Consider the following 23,634-nt stretch of genomic DNA (forward strand, 5'->3'; position numbering starts at 1 on the left):
AATAAGATCTATCTACGATATTTCTAACGTCAAAGTGACATTGGTTGCCCGAATCGAGCTGCTTCTGTCAATTATACGACATACAAAAGATATCTAAATGAGAACGTATCTAAACCAGAACTTATCGTTATCGTATCTCATTCTTCGAATCGGGCCGAAAGAAACTCAAAAAGTATTGAAATCAATCAAATAACCACTGAAAATATACTTTCTAATAAGATTTTTTTTTCTAATCGCCGTAACGGAAAGATCATCTGACATTACGATGTCTAGATTGTCTATGGAATCGTATTGTTGAAACGTCACGTTTGTTTACATGATAAGACACGTATGAATTACACTGTATATCTCTATAGTTCGCGTTAATAAGTATCTATTATAGAGACTCTTTTTGTTAAGTTATTTGAATAAGCTACCATTTTTTTCATACTTTTACCTGTGTGGCTACCACCAGTCAGGCACTGACATAAACTATATCGAGGACGTATCGCGCGCTACGACTGCCCGCGTTTTTCAAAAATATTCAGTGTTTCTGTAGGTCTAACACATGATTGACGCGAGAGTATCTCGCGGCGAGATAGACTACCCGTCCTTTTCTAACCATGTTGATTAAAGAGGGACGGGTAGTGTATCTCGCCGCGAGATAGTCTCGCGTCAATCATGTGCTAGCCCGACTAGAGGCCCAAAACAGGAGCCCTTCCACTCACAGCCATGACACCCAGCTAAATTCTATTGAATGCTGTAGAGTATGACTTTATTCCAGTCGCTGTCGAGACGGCTGGGCCATGGTGCGCCGAGGCCAAGAAGCTGGTTAGAGAGATTGGACGCCGGTTGAGGGACAGAGTCTGCGACCCCCGGGCTGGATCTTATCTGGTCCAACAAATATCCTTAGCCATTCAGCATGGCAACGCAGCTGGCATATTTGGAACGTTTGGGCCAGGTAGGGAACAGTTCGGGGCTTAAAAGTTAATTTTTGACGGGGCTAATAGTTTGTAGGGTATTTTTATTTTATTTCTGTATTCATTTTATTTTAATCTACTGTTTCTGTACAATATTATGTTACAAAGAAATATATTTTGATGCTGTAGAGTACAGAACAAAAGTAACTTAATTTCTATGCATCTCGCTCGTATTCGCATATAAGTGCGAGCGAGATGTCTTTTTCGAGTACCTAATGAATTCGCCCGCGTTCAGAAAGCAATGGGAACACGACGGCCCGGCGCGGGTCAGATTGGGAACACACCCAATTTTAATTGATCGTATTTCACTAAGTTTCCAACTAGTTATGGGCCTGAATTGTTTTATGGGAGTAAGGTATGGCGTAATGAACGAATCGGGGATAGGTGCCAATTAATGAAAATTTAATATAGTTTGATGTAATTAACTTGATATACATTTTATAGGGTTAAACGGGGTAGTTATTAGGTACGTGATGGTGTGTTAAAAGTTTTCTTTCGAGGAGGGTTCTTGTTCTTACCACTGTTAAACGCGGTAAAATGATATGTGTTAAAAGTTAATCGTTAACAAACTACTATAAATAAAGCAACTTCCCACAAAATTTTTAATGGTAACTCAAGAATACATCGAACAAAACTTCAATATGTATTTGCGAAGCACCATACGTCAACGGGTGTATACCGATTTGTCCCTGCCGGGCACAGATGGGAATAGATGCATTCACATGAATCATTTCCATTTGCCCCTCATGTATTTCGGAGGTTCCAACAACGGATTAGCGTCGTTTTTTAAGATATTCCATGGCCACCGCGATCCAGAAATCAGAAAAGTATTTTTGAAAACATTACCTGTATAAATAATAATAAATAAATCGTTATTGTTCAAAACATATATGGTACATATGCAGTTGGAGCCCTTTAGACTTGCACCAGTGGTTGACCGTATTACATGATTAGTTAGAAGTTAAAAACAACGAAGAATAATTATATTAGGTCTTTTGATTATACATATAAACCCTTTACTTATTTATTTCGTAATAATATTAAACCTTCTAGAAATACGCATATCGTATAATAATATGTGCGCATATGGTAATATGTGTATCTATGTTCATTTTAATACACCTGTCACAAAATACCTTCGATATTATTCCAGTAATATCTCACCTTAAGAGAGTAATACAATACTCGATAAAGGAATCGGGACAATAACAACTTGGAAGGAACTTTATTAATATCATCCTTATTAGTCTGTCTCTAAGTAATATTAAACAATGCCGCTACTCGGTTAGGTATTGTCACTAAGATATACAAGTTATACAGAGATATAGATAATCATTAATATTTAGGGGGAGTCCAGAGGCTTGAGACTTTGAACTATCCGATAAAAACGGATAAAATATTTGTATAACCAAGGGATTTAATAATATTAAGTATGTCTGACGACCGGTCTAGCCTAGTGGGCAGTGACCCTGCCTATGAAGCCGATATGATATTTGTTCCTGAGTCATGGATGTTTTCTATGTATTTAAGTATTTGTATATTACATATATCGTTGTCTGACTGCCCAGTACCCACAACACAAGCCTTCTTGGCTTACCGTGGGACTTAGTCAATTTGTGTAAGAATGTCCCTATAATATTTTTTATTTATATATATATTTAAGTATCGTCAGGCCATATATCAGCCCATTGATAAAATAAATACCTATATATATACACCGTGTTTTTTTGATTTGCGTTAATTTCGAGGGTGCATTCCTGAGCTTAAATTAAGTAACTTTCTCAAAGACACCGATATTCTAATTAACTCCATTTCGGAGATAATCAATCATTAATTTTTATCTTATAGGGCCCTTACGAGCGTGTACACTTACCTTAGGGCCTGTTTACTTATTGATTAGTGTTTAGTGCGAGTTCATACATTTGCTACTAAACGTAAGTACTATCTCGGACGATCGACGTTCGAAATGACATTGATATGTCACAGTTTTCAATTGTTTGGTTGAGTTAAATGTAATGCCCGTGTTACAACAACGCTTTATGCAACATTTAGTTACTTTTTATAAAAATAAAAATAGTAAAAAAAAACAAAAAACTTTTTTTTTTGAAAATTAACTATGCCATTTAGTTTCCTTAAACGTACTTACCTATACAGTTAACGAAATTCAATAAAAACACGGTGTATATATAAATATTCAATTCAAGTGTCCCACCTGGGCAAGTTTCCAAGGCTCCCCCTGCCTAAGATACAAGGTTATTTTAAAAATTATTGATATTCTGAGAGGCGTATTGAACCTCCCCCAAAACGGGAAACGATGGCTGTCCCATATAAAAATATATCGTCACTAACAAATAAATATTATGAGACAATATTACACAAACCAATTTAGTCCCAGAGTAAGCTCAATTAGGCTTATGTTGTGGGTACTAGACAACTATACAATAGATACAAATAAATAAATACTTATATACACAGAAAACATCCATAACTCAGGAACAATGTATATCCGGAGCTTAGTGTTCCTGGTCATTAGCTTGGACACTAACACTTTGTGCCAGACTCGGATGGCTCGGGCACGTAGTCCGAATGGGTGAGGATCGTGCAGTCTGGAGGGCGTACTCTGGAGTTCCAAATGGCCGAAGACCGTCTGGACCCGTGGTCCGCCCTGGAGAGATGAAGTGCAAAAAGACCTTAGCGAACTCGGCGCCGTCGACTGGACAGAAACGGCTTTGGACAGAGAAGTATGGCGGTCGTTGGTGTCGGAGGCCAAGATCCACATCACCCGATGTGCTGATGATGCTGCGCCACAGCAGTATTTTAAGTAAGTATTTTATACTACGTCGGTGGCAAACAAGTATACGGCCCGCCTAATGGTAAGCAGTCTCCGTAGCCTATGTACGCCTGCAACTCCAGAGGAGTTACATTCATACACCCCTCGTTGAGCTCTGGCAACCTTACTCACCGAATATATAATAAAACAATACGATATTACAGTAAAAGTAGATATTATAATATTTATTATGACCTACATATTCACCCCTCAAAGAATGGCTAGTCATTAAAAAAACATTGTGTACTCGTATTAATAGGCCAAATTAAGAAGTTACATCAATAAGAATTAATAAATAATGTTGGAGGGTGACAAGTTTGAAACCAATTTTGCTTCGACATTCAGTTTATTTTATTGAAACACATTAAAATGTAGCCTATATCACTACGCTATACAAACGATCTTCTTGACAAAAATCGGTTTAATAATTTTGAAATATAAAATAAATATTGTGAAAAACACAACACAAACATTATGTAGAATCCGACCAAGCTAACACTCCCTGGAAGGCAGTGGCCGCTTCCACCTTTCGGCTGTGGCGGGTCGCTTCCCACCGATCGGTGGGGAGGTCAATTGGCCGTCGGATGGAGGACGGTGTGTGCTTCTGGTGTAGGCCAGCTCTTCGCTACCGATCGTTACCCAACCCCACGACCCCTAGCCTGGTGATACCGTTTGAGCGGGACTAGGTTTCGGGGCCGCGGTGAAGGCGACCGGTAGCTTAGCTGGCGTATGCGGCATGCTGGTGAGGCTGTGTACTCGAGCTAAAACTGGCCGTACATACTCGGGTATGCCTGCGTAGTTATGCCAACTGCACGAGTAAAACTTAGCGTATGTGACATTCGATTGCGCAGTTTTCTAACCAGCGTTACCTGTGTAGATGAACTGTAAAGATATAACTGCGCAGGCGTACCCTAGTCTGTATGGCCAGCTTAAATCAGATCTGCAGAAACTTTGAAGTGACACACATGTTGGGTTGTTTACAAATTCCTATGGAAATATGACGTGCTACCATAAATGGTAGCATTTCCACACGTTGACACTGCAGCTGTTTGGAGAAGGTATAACAAAAACAGGGGAGATCCTTTTGATGGCATATTTGATATCGTATTCTGAAAAAGTAGATGATAAGATTATTTGATGCGAAAAAAGAATTCCATGGGTCAGGTTGTCCAAGTCGGCCAACCCTCCATATGAAGACCAAACATTTTGTCGCGTCAAATAAATTTTTCGTTTACTTGTTCCTAATCATAACATGATAAGGAATATACCCTTAACAGATCCCGAGTATTTTTACTATATTTGTTACACCTTGCATAGACTGCTGCTAACCAGTGTTGGCAGCAACAGACACGTTAATGCAACTGACAATAACCATTACAAATTGAACCGTGAACTGTCACCGTCCGTAACGATTTACGGTTCAATTTGTAATGGTTAATGGTCAATTCCAATTCGGCAAACACTGGTGCTTACCATAATCCTTTCCCTAGTCAGCTAAAAAGTTATTTTTTTAATAATTAATTCGTCAATATTTGGCACCGAAATTCGGAGCATTAGAAAAGTTAGAGGTCGGAGGGTTGATAAAGGTTGTAAACCTTAAAGTGCAGATGGCGCTAGTGACGTTGACACAGTTGCAATGGTTAGATTCGTGGTGTATTACGGATGGTCAGTTAGCGCAATTGGTAACGCGTTGGACAGGCAATTCAAAGATGTGGGTTCGAGTCCTACGTTGGCCAGAGTTGACCATAGTTGATTTTTTCATTGTGATTGACATCTGTATATACAATTTATACATAGATTAGAGCTCTCTTGACGCGATTAAAAATAACCCAAAACGGCTGACTGAGTTTCCAAAGGTCACGGAAAGGTCTGATCAACATAAACCGGCTGAATTTCGTTTCCTCGCCAGCGATACGCAATCGGCTTATTTGTCAAGGTCGCAACTTTTACACGTGTAACTTTTTATCATAATAAATTCGACTTTATTAAAAAAGAACATTATTTCTACTTGCCTCAAATAACTTGTAGGCCTGTAATGTAACTACCGTCCTGTACGTCCGAAATAAGGCATTGTTTCCCCTTTTTTTCTCTCACAAGTGTGATAAAAACATTGTGTGTGCCACGGGCGGTACAGGAATTGCCAACTCGTGTTAATTAAGCTCTGCTCGGCTTCTGTAACTACCGTCCTATACGTCCGAAATAAGGCATTGTTTCCCCTTTTTTTCTCTCATAAGTGTGATAAAAACATTGTGTGTGCCACGGGCGGTACAGGAATTGCCAACTCGTGTTAATTAAGCCCTCGTGCTCGGCTTCAGGCTTCAATTCACGCTCATTTTTAAATTCTTGTTTATCACCCTTAATACGCAATGTACTATTTTAGTTGAGCTATGAGTACAATATTTCAACGAATCTTCCACACTTTCCACAGTTTAGGATGTGTTGTTGCTTAGTTAGTGTGTCTTAAGTAGTCATAAATATCATAGTTATGTAATGTAATTTGATGTAGTATGTACTTGTAAGTTACTTGAGCAGAGTATTGTGCGAGTATTGTTTGTATTGTCTGCTTGAAACACAGGAACTCCTAGTTCACGCATTTGTAAATTTTTCCTTATCCTTAATCCTTAGTCTTTAATTGCTACCACTGTACAATACTTTGTCAATAAATTATTTGTTGTTTGTTGTTATAGTATGCTACGCCCTATCGTATGTTTTGAAATGTACGTATATATAAACACTGTGTAGACACACTGGCATCGTCCCACCTAAAAGCGGGCGCAGCGGCGGAAAGCGCCAAAATATTTGAAACGTAATAAATATAAGAGCCTCGGTAGGGAGTACCATTTTGTACCATTTGGCGTTGAAACTCTAGGTCCATGGGGTCCCAGCGCGCACAAGCTTTTTGGAGAAATCGCGAAACGTCTGGTTGGCATAACTGGTGACCGAAGAGTTGGCGGCTTCGTCGCACAACGTATCAGTATTGCGATACAACGAGAAATGTCGCCAGCATCCTTGGTACAATGCCTCAAGGGCCTATTTTCAGATATAAGCTAGTTATAGTAATCATCTGTATATATCCATTATGTATATTGTTATTGTAAATAAAGACAATTTTAACACTGTTCGAAATATGGTCATAATAAGTGCTATAGGTGAATGTTTGGAGTTTGCAGTTTTAACATGCGCAAATACATATCAGCTTTACAAGGCACTAGTACCACGTAATGTAATAGTCACCTAACGTCACCTCACCTCTATTTAAAGGATGACTCACTCTAGACCGGTCCGGGCCCGAGCCGAGGCGTCCGTGGCGGCTGATACCGACGGAAAGCACCACGTGGTGCTTTGCATAGAAAACGAAGCGCTGGAATCTCCGGCCCGGCCAGCCCCGGCCCGGTCTAGTGTGGGACATCCTTAATATGCAGTACCTACTCTTGTTATTTTTTAATCATTTTCTAGGCATATTTAAATAAAATCGTGAGTTCAAGCCTCATTTGCGTTTGTTAGAGCAAAAGAAATACTCTACAAAAAAAAAAATACGAAAAGTGTTATACTATATATCTTGTAATTCTATATTGTCAAAGCGTTTTAAACGACAGCTTATTTCGTAAACCTTAATTTGAACATTAGGAAACTAAAATTAGGTACTTATACAATGCAGACTTTTCACACCTAACAAAATGGAAACACCTAACGGACACAGTTTGCCAAACTTTGAGATTTAGTTTTGGACCAGCGAGGGTGACTGTGTCCAGATTATCTTGAGCTCTCTTCTTTGAGCTTTTTCATTGGATAGTAAAGGATCCGCAGGTCTAGTTATGGTGGGGGCGTAAACTTTATAATTGGCCATAACCCTCCAATATGTGGCTCTTGGCTTAGTAATTAAGCAGTCCATTTGTACTGGCAAGTGTGACTGTACTTACATTAGAATAGAGTTGTGAATACGAAAACTCTTGTAAAAACCGAATTTGAATTATTTATATTTAGGTTTAATTAGAATATAAATAGTTTTATTTTGAAATTCGGATAAACCAATGTGCTATATGAAGTTTTAGAAATGAAATAAAATGGAACTAAAGGTCGCAAATTTAAAGAAATAAAATAAACTTAATTTAAAAATTGTGGCATAAAATATTTTTTATTAGCACTTACTAATCTCTCAGCACATTTTAGATTATCTATCAATAATTATGGTGAACACACTGGTTCTCTTCCGAAGTAGACACATTTCAGATCCACTTCTTTTCTCCTTGCCACGATTTTATCCAAGAACGCGCATCGCCACGGGTTCTTGTGATAGCAGAACCATGTCAGCTGCGCTCCGTCGGTGGCGAAGAAATCCTCAGACAGATGTGTGAGCCTGTTGCCTTGCAGATACAACTCTTGGAGCCTAGTGTTTCGGAACGCTCCCGGCGCCACGGACTCTAGCAAATTATCTCTGATTGATATTGCTGTTAAACTGTTCAACGAGCTTAAAGCAAATACTTTATCGTCTACGTAAGTTAATTTGTTACGATTCAAATATAAATACTTCAATTTCGTCAAACCAGAAAACATATCTGGATGTATAAACTCAATTTTATTATCATTGATGATGAGAACTTCCAACAGTTTTGTTGAAGAGAAGGTTCTTGGATCGTCTAATTTAGTTATTTCGTTACCAGTTACGTGCAGGGATGTTAAGTTTGGGAGCACTGACTGTGCACCAAAGACCGGCATTGTTTGAAGATTGTTTCCTTCTAAATGTAGGGTCTTCACTCGAATTATACCACGAAACACGGCCGGATCCAGGTAAGGTATGTCATTGTAGCTTATTCTAATCATATTTAAATTAGGGAGAACATTAAAATCCTCCTCCGTTAGGTTGTTTATGCCGCATCTGTCTAGGTGTAAAAAATCGACGTAGTCGTTTGCTGCCCCTCGTGGTATATTTTCTTCACCGTGCGAATATTTGCATAAAGTCCAAGTGGCAGCATCGGCTTGCGAGGTGATCAGCGCGGCGACCAGCAACAGTGATATCAACGGTCCTGGAAATGCAGGACTTAAGTTAGGAGATGCCAGACGGCATGGATATTATCACGGGAAAAAGTACTAAGTAATCTTTTATTTACCAGCACATTCACAACAATCATAAAAAGTCCAAAATTTACGATACTTATAATTTAAAAACTACAGGCCAATATTAAACAGTTGGATCCTAAATTATCTGTGGGTTGTTGATCCTATCCTAATTATAGCTACAAACGTAAAAGTTCAACAGTTTAGGCTGTGAATAGTTTTTAATTGACGAAACCGTTTTATATAAATACTTATAAGTAACGACGCCTGCGACCATTACTTTGTCCGTGTAGAGTAGTATCATTTGAACCCCAATTACATCCCTTAAAGGGTTTCATTTCGAAAAATCCTTTCTTGGTGGATCTTTCCTACATTTGAAAAATACAGCTATACTTGTGTTCTAAATTTTATGGTCAACTGTACCCCTAGTGTAAATAAATTCGATTTCCAAACGTGACGTACGCGTTTGCGTTTAGTCTCATTTTGTATTGGATTTCGAAAGAGCGCGCCAAGCGGGACGTTTTGGAACCTCAAAATCCTATACAAAATGAGACTTAACGCAAACGCGTTCGTCACGTTATGATGTCGATCAAAGTTACACTAGGGGTACTGAATCGATGTAGTTACACGTTATTTGTCAGTAGGTATGTATATTCTCTTATCTCTTATAATTTCGTAAAATTGTATAAACTTGAAGAAATATTACTACGCAATGTAATTTTTTTAACGTATTAAGGAAAAAAAAATGGCTTGAAAATACATAAAGTTCTGAAGTCAAAATACACTAAGCACGTACCTAAATTACGCCCTATAAAAGTACTCACCCATGATTAATTTATTCACTGGAACCGTAATAACAATAATTGTTCTACAGAAATTAGTTATTCATTTTTTAATATTCGCAACAACAAGGTGAGTAGTTTGAGACGCGTCTTCACTAAATCGCAAGTAGAGGCAGAATAAATTTGCTAGAATTGATTGATATGGACCTTGTCACGTTAGTTATTTTTGTTGGAAGTCAGTCACAAGGGAATAAACTAAATTGTTATTCGAATTGAAGTTCTTGTGAATCATATTAAGGTAACTGTTCCAGTGAATGACCCACTCAGATGGGTCATTTTTAGTTCGAGGATGTTCCTGCTGATCCAGAAGTTGCCCGTGATCGTGACTCAAGGCGGCGACGTTGCGAGCGTGATAGGTAGGTTACCTTTACAAATTGACTTCAATTAGTCAATTTGTTCGCATTTAGACCTCACTCGGCTAGCTCACATCAATTTTCAACAAATATTAAGGTAGTAACAAAGTGAAATGGCTAACATGCAACAATTTATAGGTAACTGAGGATCTGGAAGGCTGCTTTATATGAATGCGTAGTCAAATTGGTAAAAAATGGACGCCATCTTTGATTTCTTAATTTTTGATCAGATCATAATGAAAATTGATGTCTGAGAATTCGAAAGGCCATTTAACATAAATCCTTAGTCGTAATTGAATATATCGTCAGCCATCTCGAATTTCAATTTTTTTTGTGTTCAATCGCGTCGTAAATTAAATAGATAATATCCATGAATCCACTCTATTTAGAATTTAGCGAATGGCGAGTTCTAAGTTCGGGGCAAACCAGTATTGTTTGTTAATATGCTATAGGTATATAGCATTTGCGTAGTTTTTTGTTTCTTTTGGTCTATGGCACATGACGTCACTTACCGTCCTCAAATGCATCTGCATTTCCTACTGTAGCCAAAGTAATAATCGCGGCAGTGATGCGGCGGTAAAAGTAATGCAACTGTAAGTAGTAAATAACCGAATGTCAACTTTACTGCGTACTAACTATTGAGGGCCCACCGCGAACCACGTTCAACGGGTTGCCTCTCTGTCGTACTTGTAAATTCGTACTAAGTGTGACAGGGAGGCAACATGTCGAATGTGGACTTTTGTAGCAGTAACTTTGCAACAGTAACGTTGATGCAATCGTCATCTGAATATTACCTTTAGTCAAGTCTTTTAAACAGTCGCTGCGGTCGATATCAGCCGGCCAAAACAATATGTTTGGCTTTGCACTTTGAAAAATACACAGTATAGAAGTTTAAAACCAAATACACTAACTAAAACAGTGGAAAAGTTTTCAGTCGGTGTGCATATCATGGCCAGGGCTAATTTAAGAGCTGGATTAACTGAGACAGCTGACAGGCACATGGCGTGTTTATCCTAACCCTAACCATAGATCTATGGAAACGGAAGCACTAAGTACATACATAAAGTGAAGTTCTAGACATTGCAAATAATGTTAACAAAACCAATTTACCTTCATTACTTCGGAATCTCGCACTGTTTAAGGACAACCATGACCTTATCAACATTTAATATACTTAAACATTATATTTATATATTTTTTTAGTTAAAATATATGTTGATTTTTATATTTCAATCAAGACAACTTTCGTAAGAGTTTTAGGTTATATGACGCTAGCAAATTCTGTCATATTTTTTTTACATTAATATTTTACGTGTATAAATGGTTAAAGTTATTTTGAAATACTATTGTTGTTATTGTTTTAGTATATTTGACTAGTTTTAAGTTTATTATTGCACGTCCGAAATGGGCATGCTGTTGGACTTTATTTTACCCACAACACCTAAATGTAGGTACATAGTTCTAACAATAAAGGAATTATTATTTGCAATTTCTATTGAACCTCACTTTAATATTACTGTATAATACACACCCTTATTTAGTTGTAATATACTTAGATATTATATTAATAACATTTTTTAGTTCAACTATATGTTGATTTTTAATATTTAAATGAAAACAACCTTCGTAAAAATTTTGGGTTACAATATTAATAACATCTGTCATTTTTGTAAAATTATTTGCAATTTCTATTGGACTCCACTTTAATATTACACTCGTTTAAAAAAACCCTTTTATTTCCAGTCCAATTCGTTAGAGTACCTACATTAAAACATAAGCCAGTTTTTACATTTAATTATAAGTAGGTTTATTCATTTAAGTACTAACCTAACATTTTTATGTCAATTAAATAGTTTTATTTTTGTTATTTATTAAGTCAATTTTAGATTATTACACTCGTATATACACCCCTTATCTTGGTATAATAACAGAGGTCACTGAAAAATGCCAATCACGTGAGTGGGTGTATAACCTTTTATATACTAGAACTACGTCCGTCTACGCTAATTTTTCACCGACTTTAAAACAAAGTGAGGATGCACACTATGATGAGATTATCACACCTTATAATTGAAAATGCCAGGATGCAGAGTTGCAGAGTTATGTTAGTTTGATTCTAACTCATTCCGAATTGGCACGGTTATTGGTAAATTCGAAAGTGGCACGGTCTTGTTAGGGTTTCGTAGTCACCTAGAAACCCTTATCGTATCGCCATGTCCATATGTCCGTCTGTTCGCGTCTTTGCTCCGTGATCGTTAGTACTAGAAAGCTGCAATTTAGAATGAATGCATTTTATTATGAATGGCCACAGAACGGTAAAAAAAAAACAACAAAAAAAAAACATTTTTTAGCGTACCTCCCAAACAAAATGTTTACTTTTATTTTGATTTGACCCAATAGCGGATAGGTCTTTAATATCTAATGAGACTCTTATTCGTTTCGGAAATAATTGCTCCGAAAAAATAAAAATATGTGTGGACGAGGTATGTCCACACAGGTTTTAACCATGGGTCCAAAAAATATGCAAAAATCATGAAACAAAAGCTTTAAAAATACTTTCAATGAAAACTATAGCGAACATGATCGGCCCAGCCGTTTTTGAGTTATTTCAAAAATCTTCTCTTCTTAGTAAAAGCGCTGCGAAAGTACTCCCTTAGTCCCTAATGCTTGTAATGTATATGATACTTAATAATAGCCCCCGTGGCCTGTTCTACTCGACATGCTCTTGGCCGATTATTTTTGTTTTTTAGTTGGCCTTGTTGTGTATTTCCATGAAATTTGCTTCAAGTTTCATTTTTTCATGAAAGCGTAGGCTTGACTATTTTGCTTAAAAACCCCCATCTAAAATGTACTCTAACGGATTTCAGACTTAAAACAAATATGCCTTTTCCAGCCGGCTCGTTTTTCAACGTTGGAAAGAGTGCATGCACTGAAATTCCTCGAAATTGTTGCTGTTGACTGTCGGCTGCAATTTTGTATTCTGGCAAAAATTGCTCGCCCTGATTAGTTGACGTCATTGTTGCTCCCTTGTTAACGAATTTAAACAGTGTTTAGAGAGAAACTATTATCGAGGAGCCACACGAACGCGCGAAAAAGAAAACCCATTGCCATACAACCGTAGTTACAAAAGAAATAGAACTCATTTTTTGTCGGTACATATGTATATTTCTAGCAACAACAAAATCATTTATAGTACGTACATAATAGTACATTAAGATACAAGTGCGAACAATAGGAAATTCGAAACGAGTGGCGATACATTAAAATACGACCGAAGGGAGTGTTTTAAATCGACACGAGTTGGGAATTACCCATTCGCACATGTTTCGTACAACGTTAACAGTACATATGGCCCTTTAAATATTCGGCACTAGTGCGATAAAGTAGCACCACATGTACTGTAAATATTATTATAGGACATTATTACACAAAGTGACTTAGTCCCACAGTAAGCTCAATAAGGCTCGTGTTGAGGGTATTTAGACAACGATATATAATATTTATAAATACTTAAATACATAGAAAACACCCATGACTCAGGAACAAATATCCATGCTCATAACACGAATAAATGCCCTTACCAGGATTTGAACCCAGGACCATCAGCTTCGTAGGCAGGGTCACTACCCACTAAGCCAAACCGGTCGGTTAAATGTTTTTAAGTTAATATTTACTAACTTATTTATATATATAACTAAATTTTTGGTAATTTTAAAAATGTAGTAACCGAATAATGGTAATTTGAGCCTTAAAATCTATTTCACAAAGACCGAAGATAAAATCCCCAAATTCAACATGACAGCAAAGAATCCATACTTCTAAAGGCCGCAAATTCACACAAGCCCTGATGGCGTATACGCTCTTCTTCACAAGCAAATGGCGATATCATCGCAAGATTTTCCCTTTCACAGAAGTGACATATGAGGTCGTTCACCTGTCGCGGGCCTAACGAGCTGACCCGTGTCAGCGGCAGAAGGATCGATCAAAGTAATCTTGGAACAAATCTGGACGAAGGTTTAGTTTTCGGACAGGTTTTGTTTCAACTATGTAGATAAAAAAAAACTGGCATGCTTCATATTAGTTAAACAGCCATTATCTTACTGACGCGACGAAGCGACGCGTCACGCAATCGCAGGTCATGTCCCATAACGTGCCAGTAATTTGTTCTATAAATTTCTTCCAAAAGCTAAAACTAGTGGCGCCATCTTGAAAAAAAAAGCAAGAGAAATTCGAGAGACAGAACCTGGAGACAGAACAGCCGTATAGACATAATAGAGCATTTATGCATTTCCATCCTCACCACTTAGATGGTTGGCAGTCCACAACTGTGCGGTTTTCCAGGAACTTTCTGCCTCGCACTGCTAAACTGTGGAATGAACTGTCGCCTGCGGTATTTCTGGACCGATACGACCTTCAAACCTTCAAGAAAAGAGCGTACTCCCATTTTAAAGGCCGGCAACGCACTTACAACCCCTCTGGTGCTGCAGGTGTCCATGGGCGGCGGTAATCGCTTACCATCAGGTGATCCGTCTGCTCGTTTGCCTCCTCTACAATAAAAAAAAATGCTGAAACGAAGATGAAGAAGTAGAATAAATGAGAATTAGAGATAGTTTAGTGTTTTTTCCATCGAGCCAACTTTAAATGTTTTTGATCAGAGTGTGCCTTGCAAATATACAATGAGCCGTTTATTATAGTTTGATATATCGTTATTTAGAATAACGTAATAAATGGCATACTACCGCAATACCTAATTAACGGCATACATAATGTTATTATTGGTATAATGGTCATAAGGTATATTTACGCTTCGTCTAATATACATTGCCATAATTATTACATACTCTAAAGCATATTATTTGTTCTAACAAGTGATATCACATAATTATTTGTGTCGCATAATTAGTTGCATGACATAAATGGGTTAGGTTAGGTTGGAACTGCGACTCCGTACATAAGAATAACTGGGTAAATTATTTTCGTTGTCTTGTTTTTTGTCCCCAAAAAATGTGACGGAGTGAAGCTTTTTCTATGAGATAAAATTTTGTTTTTCATTTTTCTCATGTAAAATAAAATCTACACTTAGAAAGACACTTGACTTTATTTATTTATTTGATACAAGACACAGATAAAAGCGTGACAGAGTGCTCAGAAACAAGACAACTAAAATAATTTGGACCTACCTAGCAAAAAGAGGGTTAGGTTAGGTTAGAACTTCGACCCCCCGTAGAATAAAATACCCCGCAAAAATGTGGATTAGGCTAGATTTGAATTGCGGCCCCCGCAGAATCAATAACCTTGAAAAAATATGTTAGGTTTGGTTAGGTGGGATGATAATCTATTCTTAATTTTACGACCTGCGTACTACTTGCTATAAAAATTATGTTAAATGTAACGTTATCTTTAAATTTAATATAACAATAGATGTTATACCATATATTAATATATCAAGTGGCATTGTAACAAATGCATGATAGTTTTTTGATAATTATATTAATCATTACACACCCGTTAACCTGACATCTATTCGCACACATAGTTTAATACTAGTATTAATTAAAACCACTGATCTGCACCAGCGCACCTGTCATTCATACTAATTACCTACATAGTTCCAAAACCGAAGACAATCCAATTTGCGGAGGAAAGCCCTAGCCTCCCTCAATAACGATTATTCGATTAGCGCTCAACAAATACACCGACTGCATTATTCACTTTGAGGGGCAAGAACCGGCTTTAATCCCCACTAAATTGCTTACCGTCTGGGCTCGATTATCTCTGGTCTTTAGCGTACTCGAATATTCAGGGGTTAGACTTGCGACTGTAAATTTGAGCGGTTGTTTGAGGAAATGTAGTATTGTAGGTACGTAAAGGTCTTTCGAATTTGAGCGAGGAATGAAAAGATGAATAAAATAATGAACATGAAATCTATGAAGATTGGAATTCTAAACATAAGATGGCCCGGCTAATTCGGTGTTGTGAGACTCTTTCGGGATTTTGAGTGAGGGAATGTTGTACGTACGTCGTAGAGAACGAGCTGCGATGCGAGCCGTAGGACTGAGCTGGAACGAGGCCAAGCCAGTTGCTCAAGATAGAAAGGCGCGGAAGGATCTTGTGGAGGCCTTAAATATGCACCTCCGGGTGCCTTAGGACCAACAACAAAACCTATAATTATAAATAGGTACACACATTTATTCCTGAAAAAGCGCTGGTGGCCTAGCGGTAAGAGCGTGCGACTTGCAATCCGGAGGTCGCGGGTTCAAACCCCGGCTCGTACCAATGAGTTTTCGGAACTTATGTACGAAATGTTATTTGATATTTACCAGTCGCTTTTCGGTGAAGGAAAACATCGTGAGGAAACCGGACTAATCCCAACAAGGCCTAGTTTTACCCTCTGGGTTGGAAGGTCAGATGGCAGTCGCTTTCGTAAAAACTAGTGCCTACGCCAAATCTTGGGATTAGTTGTCAAAGCGGACCCCAGGCTCCCTTGAGCCGTGGCAATATGCCGGGACAACGCTAGGAAGAAAAAAAAAAAAAAAAAACACACGTTTATTCCTGCACCAAACATCCGGGGTATGATGATGCAGTAGCTATATTGTTTAAACACGTTTGTATCAAAATTTGAGTGCTCAAAATGTGCGCCACCTGTTTTCAGCCTTCATGTATATTATGTGAATTTTGTGTATTGCTGCTTTCATGTATGACGCAAGTTTATTTACTGATCAATTTGGAACTTTCAGACATTATCTTTGAGAGACAGGAATCGGCTTTAGTCCTCACTAAATTGCTTGGCTCGATTTGGTCTTTAGCGAACTCGAATATTCCTGGGTTAGAGTTGCGACTATAAATTCGAGAGACTGTTTGAGGAAGTTTATGTAAGTAGTATTGTAGGTGTAGGGTAGGTTAGGTACGAATGGGACGAAAGATGTAGAATAATAAAGAATGTTTGACGTGACTTTAGCAGATATTTTGTATATAATTATTATGTTCCAAACTATCTGTTAAAGTGTAAAGATTAATGTTTAATTTAGTGATAAGATTCTGTGCTAGAGATCACTATACTGGCCATAAACCGGTGCGTATGTATATCCCTGCCCTAATTGCTCGCTAGATGTCGCTGTTCCCACGGAAAACTAGCTAACGACTATTATTATAAATAATAATATGTTTGATGTCGTAATTTCCCGCTAGATGTCGTTGTACAGACTACAAACTAGCGAACGACATTGCGTTGTTAATTATATGTAACAGCTTTGTACTTTTAATTAAGATTTACTTTTTTTGGCAAGTAAATGTGTAGAAAAATTGCATTTGCACATGCGTTTTCGTTGAATGTGAACAACACGGAAGTTGAACACTTTGCAGCTGCAAGATATTTATCAACGGCTTTTATCACGTAGAGGCGGAGAAATGCAGAAGAAAATCATAATAATTTTCACATATTTTCTGTGTAAAATCGAAGTGGCAACTTAAAATCCGCGTTCAATATTCAAGACGGATCCGCCGCTTATAGCGCCTGCCGAAATCTCATCCAAAGCCAACAACAAAGAAGTTATTTCAAATTCAATAAACTCAAAGGAGCCGATATTGGGGAGCCTCGGGATGTGTTCTGATTGGTTAGAAAGTACAGACTAGGCCAATTTTCGGACGAACCACGGTATTGAGACCTTGAGATCACAGTAATGATACTTCCTCATATTAAGGCTCCTGTGTTATTTAGATCTTGAAAGTTGTTACGGTTTTGATTTTATTTGAATACGACCTTGAAGATCGCTCATGCTGATTGGTGCTCGCGAAATGCGGTCAGTTGTCTCATTAGGCATCTTGCTCGCACTTACGCCTGAGAGATACCTAATGACACGACTCTAGGATGTCTCAAAACATGATAAATACATTGCTACTTGTGTTTAAAAATAATAATAAATATTATAGGGACGTTACAAAAATTGACTAAATCCCACAGTAAGCTCAAGAAGGCTTGTGTTGTGGGTACTCGGGCAACGATATATATAATATACAAATACTTAAATACATAGAAAACATACATGACTCAGGAAGAAATATCTGTGCTCATCACACAAACGCGTTTAGTAGTAAATAAAATATACACTAGTCAATGTGCAAATAAGCACCCTATGAAAGCTAGCCACATTCACCCCGCAACCACACAGTACTGATCGTACATTGATTTTGGTCATGCAATTACCAACTAGGTCAAACAGTTAAAATTCCAAAATTCAACCAGCTCACGTTTACTGGTTCGCTATCTTCGCCTCGCTCAGCTACTGGACTAACGCTGCTCTTAACTTTTCTCGGAGATTTGCCTTGAATGTGAATTTTAATAATGGATGCGTTATGAGGTTATGACTGTTATTTCGATGCTTAGATCAATCTATATGTTACGGTTTACATGTTGCATAATGCTTTTATCGAATTTATTATTTTGGATGCCTAAAGTGTCGTGTTTTACATAGTGAAATCCTCACCATCTTATTGGTGTCCTCAAATTGCCCAGGGTCTAATTTCAGTCACCTAATTCCAAAATGTGTCGCAGGTACTGTTTTTATTACAAAAATGTGTGTCTCTGACCAATAATCCAGGGAAATCAAGAACTTATTGTTAGGTCTAAACAGAATTCCTCACATTTTGCTTCACTGAAAATCAACTGGAATAGTAAGTATATTGTTAACCATGGGATGAAATGATGCTTTTCAATTTCACCCCGAGTTAAACACACTACTTATTTCGAATACGAGGAAAGTAAAATACACGCGCAATTAAAAAACACGGCTAAGTACAAACATCAGTAGTATTTCATGAAGGTACTTTCAATTCAAAATTTAGGTAAAAATATCGTTATTTATGGAATGGGGAGTTAATTATCCGGATATAAATTGCACAAGAAATCTATTTAAAACCAAAATAGTAATTAATTATCGTAAAAAAAATAAAAAAATAATCGGACAGACAGACGGACATGACCAATGTATAACGGTTCCGTTTTTTTGCCATTTGGCTAAGGAACCCTAAAAAATGTATGGTGTACCATGCAAACTTCCACTGAAAATTGGTTTGAACGAGATCTAATAAGTAGTTTTTTTTATACGTCATAAATGGTATGGAACCCTTCATGAGCGAGTCTGACTCGTACTTGGCTGCTTTTTTTCCTTTGACGCCAATTGTCAATGAACGATTGCCATCTTGGCTAGGCTACGTATAGGTACAATAATTTTATTAAAAATAATATATTTTACATTATTTTTTACACGAGCTTAGTAGCAAAAAGCACTTTACACTAATTATTGTGTAAACAAGTTCTTAAGCACAAAACAAACTGACCCAAACACTAATTAAAACAAAAAATATTACTTTGCTAATCCGCGAAAAGACAACGTGCTAGCCAATCAGTGCTAACGTCGTCTTTTCGCGGATTGGCAAAGTAATATTTTATGTGTTCCGCTAAGTAACGCCTGATTCTATTCATTATTTGACCCAAATACTTACTGTTAAAATAACTACCGACGAACGTAAAGAGAATAACAATCAATACATATCCAATATACTTACTTTCAACCTTCCTTCCATCTATAAGTAGCTCACAAAGAGGATTCCCTTTTTGTTTCTTAATTTTACGCCACGATGGACTCGCTAGAAGAGCCTTATAACATAGACGAGTTAACAATAAAGACTATCTATAGACTTAATAATTATACACTGGGTTCGAGTAACTCGACAGATATCATTTGGATACTAAAATGTCATACAAAATTTCCCGAAATCGGTCTTGTTTTAGAGATAATTACAATTCTATAACTCATTGAAAAGCGCCTTTTGGCTGTGACCCTGCCACTATATGACTTGTTTTAGACATACCTACCGATAGACATTAAAGTTTTAAAGAAAATTCGCAAAATTTACCTGTAAATAAGAAAAAAACTTTTTCGCCAAGATGTATAAAGAAATAACGAGTTGTTTTTTTTAGGTATTTTTTTCCAAATTTTACCGAGAGTCCTGAAAGATGTTTTGCTCTTTATGACCTCAGAAATGCGTGATTAATAGTACATTGTGCAACGAGGGGGGTAAGTGAAATTTTGGATACGAGGGAATTAGATAGATAGATAGAATATCTTTATTGGCACACCTCAGTAAAAGATACAGCTTAAAGAAAAACAACTGATTAGTGATAGAGGCAGACAACAGGCGGTCTTATCGCTAAAGAGCAATCTCTTCCAGACAACCTTTGGGTAGCGGAAACAAAAACAATTAATCAAAAAGAGTAGGTGTTGCAAAAAAAAAAAAACGTTATGAAGCCTACTTTCATACACACAATTTAGGTCAATAAACATACACGTATAAGAAAATAAAATAGACATACATAAACATACATAATAAATATATCAGACACAAACCAAAATATACCAACATATAACAGCAACATATCAACCACAGAGTAAAAAATAACTATGTATTTCAAACACTAAGGGAGAGATAGGTAATGTTCTTTAAGTAGTTTTTTGAATACAGCAAGAGATTGAGCGCGACTAATGTTTGGAGGTAAGGAGTTCCAGAGTCGAACTGCTTGAAAGGTAAAAGACTTGTTGTAAAATTTGAAGAACAGGAATTAAAGACCCGAGTTTGCAATATTCTTACCCTCGGAGTTGCACACAATGTTTTTCATCACACTTAAGAAGAAAAAACTAAATTTTAATCGAAATAATTCTTAAATACGGTGACATATCAAACATTCGTCCGCCATTTTGTAATTTCTTGACAGGTTAGCATCGAGGGCACAGACCTATTCGGCATTCAGCCACGATTGAAAATTATGTAAAAATATTTTTAAAGGCTGTTAAATTAATCAAATTATTTAATTTTATACGTAAACAAAAATATTAAATTATAATCGTCAGTATTTTAAAAGTAAAACTCATTTATACTACTTGGTTTGTATGAATAAGTTACAATATTAAAAAAAGCTATAGCTCTCTAGGGAGTTATAGCTTCTTTTTTCACAATCCATAACTCCCACAGGAACAAAATAGGCATTTACCCTTCAGTACACCTGCATGAAATAAGATCTTTTTCGAGTAAGTGTGATAAAAAAATCTGTGGAAGTACCTGCTCAAGCCCACGGTGTCTATACACCGTGGGCTTTTTATCTATATAAAAAGTCCCCTTGCTGAATATTGTGAATTCGATTCAGAATTAATAATTTGTTATAATAATGTTGAGCTATCTGACGATATTGGGAATTGGCGCGCATCTACTTTTACTGTGTTTTACATCATTTCACATGCAGTAATCAGAGTAAGAGATCTTCAAAGTCGTACCAAACCCATAAATAAATGCTAAATTTGAATTAGGCTCTTGAGAGGTCTTACACGCACATATTTTGTATTCACTCAGTGTCCCTGTGGCGCCGCTCTGGCGGCTATGGGTCACATTAGTTATCTGACAGTTGACAGCTGTCAAATGGTATGAAGATTTCGCCCCATGAGAGTTCACTTTTTTCTCACGCCCGTGCGATGTTTAGGTATAGCTAGAGACAAATTCTATTGTCCGTGTATTTATAGGTGTAGTAGGTTCGTAGCGCTTTTTTGAATCACATTACGGCTGCTATAAATTTAATTAGCGATCTCGAGGCTTTTTTTCGAGATACTGTATTGATTTAAATCCTGAGTTTTTGATTTTAGCTCGATAGAAAAAAAAACACGAACATTGGTCTGAATTTCTTCAACTAATTATACCGGCAATACCATGTTTGAGGTAACTTATTGTTTACTTTTTTAACTTTTTACAAAAAAAAAAAACAATTAAAAAGCAGGATATCCGCGCTCCCGGTCACGCTTATGCTCAGTAATGAGCTCAGAGTGACAGAACATTATTGCATGCAAATATACTTAACTAAGTAAAATAAAATAAAACAATTATACAATAATATTAATAACTGTCAAATGTAGTTGTATACCAAGTTCATAATTGCGCATATTACAAATTCATAATTATTTAATTATTTCTTGAGTTGCAGGCGTGCATAGGCTACGGAAACTGCTTACCATCAGGCGGGCCGTATGCTTGTTTGCCACCGACGTAGTATTAAAAAAGATACATTCATATTTTCATGTCAATAATCAATAAGTCATGCATATACCGGGTGTTTCCTGTAAATCGAGCAAATATTTAAACCATATAGTGTACTCCTAAAACGATATAACTTTTGATTAACAACTTTAAAAAAATATGAAATCTTTAGATTTTAACTTATATTATTTTCATCACGCTTAACAAAATTCGCAATACATTGCGTTTTAGAATTAACTTCGATGTGTAAAAAAATCAAAACATAAGTTATTTTCCAAAGTTGTTGAACAAATGTTGGTCAGTTTGAGGAGTACAGCCTACAGTTTAATTTATTGCTCCTGTTATAGGAAACAACTGGTATACAATGCAATTACTTACAGGCTAATTAAAGTGTCACTGAAAACCTCTGGCAACTAATAATAGCACTTACGGCCGTATTCGAAGAATGAAATATGGAAAAAAGATAACGATAAGGTCTGGTTTAGATAAGTTCTCAATTAAATATCGTTTGTATGTCATATAATTGACAGAAACAGCACGATTCGGGCAACCAATGTCACTTTGACGTTAGAAATATCGTAAATAGATCTTATTGAGATCACAGCAGAATCGAAATAAACGTCAATTTTGACATATCGTTTAGTTATCGATCTTTTCAATCTCTTTCCAAGATCTTAAGCATCTCTTAATCATTCTTCAAATCGGGCCCTTAGAAATTAATAAATGAAGTGAAGTTACGTAAGTTACCTAATGTTACCGTGGTGCACAGTGTTGCTAAATGTTGCTCCACTGCGGTGTGGATGCACCTTAATAACCAGAATATACTTAATGGAAGGGGCTTGAGTTCAGCACGGACGTGGCACATTTTATATGTAGGTCATAATTTATATAATAATATTACAGTAAATGTAATTTTAAAATGGCGCAAAAAATATTATGTGAATTTAACGTGCACTCTTCCCTTAGTTATTGAAAAGTATCGCTTTTTAATGTAATTTCCGAAACGGAAAACTGCCGTTCCCAGGGGACTCCATCTAATGGATTCATGCATACTTTCCGTGGAACTCTGTCGCAGGAGTAAATAAACTAAACAGAGTAGCAGTTTCATTTCATACAAGAGTACCGTAAAATATAGGACTATGTGTCCGTAGGCACAGTCGTCATGTTATGGTGTATTAAAGCAAGTCGAGCGGTCACAATACACGCAATAAATCATTTATTCATTCATACAAACAGAATAACAACTTTATTATTAAAGCGCCAAGATACTCGTACGTAAACTCGTAAAGGTACTCGTTTGTGGTGCGCGTCCCGTGGCGCAACCGAATACTGCTTTATCAAAATGATTTTTAGATTTTAAGATTTTTATTATTGCATGTATGTTGGTTTGTAACGTATGTATGTATAGGCCTTAGTTGCCTGAAAATATTTTTTTTCTATATAAACATATATACATGATACTATTCATTTAGAGTATGGTACCTAACAGCTCGTCACAGTGACCACATCTATTTTAT

At 36.8% G+C, this 23,634-nt stretch overlaps 1 protein-coding gene across 1 annotated transcript; it reads right to left on the reverse strand.

Annotated features, from left to right (window-relative positions):
* Window positions 1–7,332: 7,332 nt before the first annotated feature.
* Window positions 7,333–9,985, reverse strand: LOC133523033 (leucine-rich repeat-containing protein 15-like). Its single transcript, XM_061858541.1, has 2 exons — window positions 9,669–9,985; window positions 7,333–8,813 (listed from the first exon to the last, which is right to left on the reverse strand). Exons 1-2 carry the CDS (start codon window positions 9,670–9,672, stop codon window positions 7,975–7,977), a joined length of 843 nt encoding a protein of 280 aa, XP_061714525.1. The 5' UTR covers window positions 9,673–9,985; the 3' UTR covers window positions 7,333–7,974.
* Between the last annotated feature and the right edge of the window lie 13,649 nt (window positions 9,986–23,634).

Source organism: Cydia pomonella, chromosome 11 (genome assembly GCF_033807575.1).
Source record: "Cydia pomonella isolate Wapato2018A chromosome 11, ilCydPomo1, whole genome shotgun sequence".
NCBI classification, from domain to species: Eukaryota; Metazoa; Arthropoda; class Insecta; order Lepidoptera; family Tortricidae; genus Cydia; species Cydia pomonella.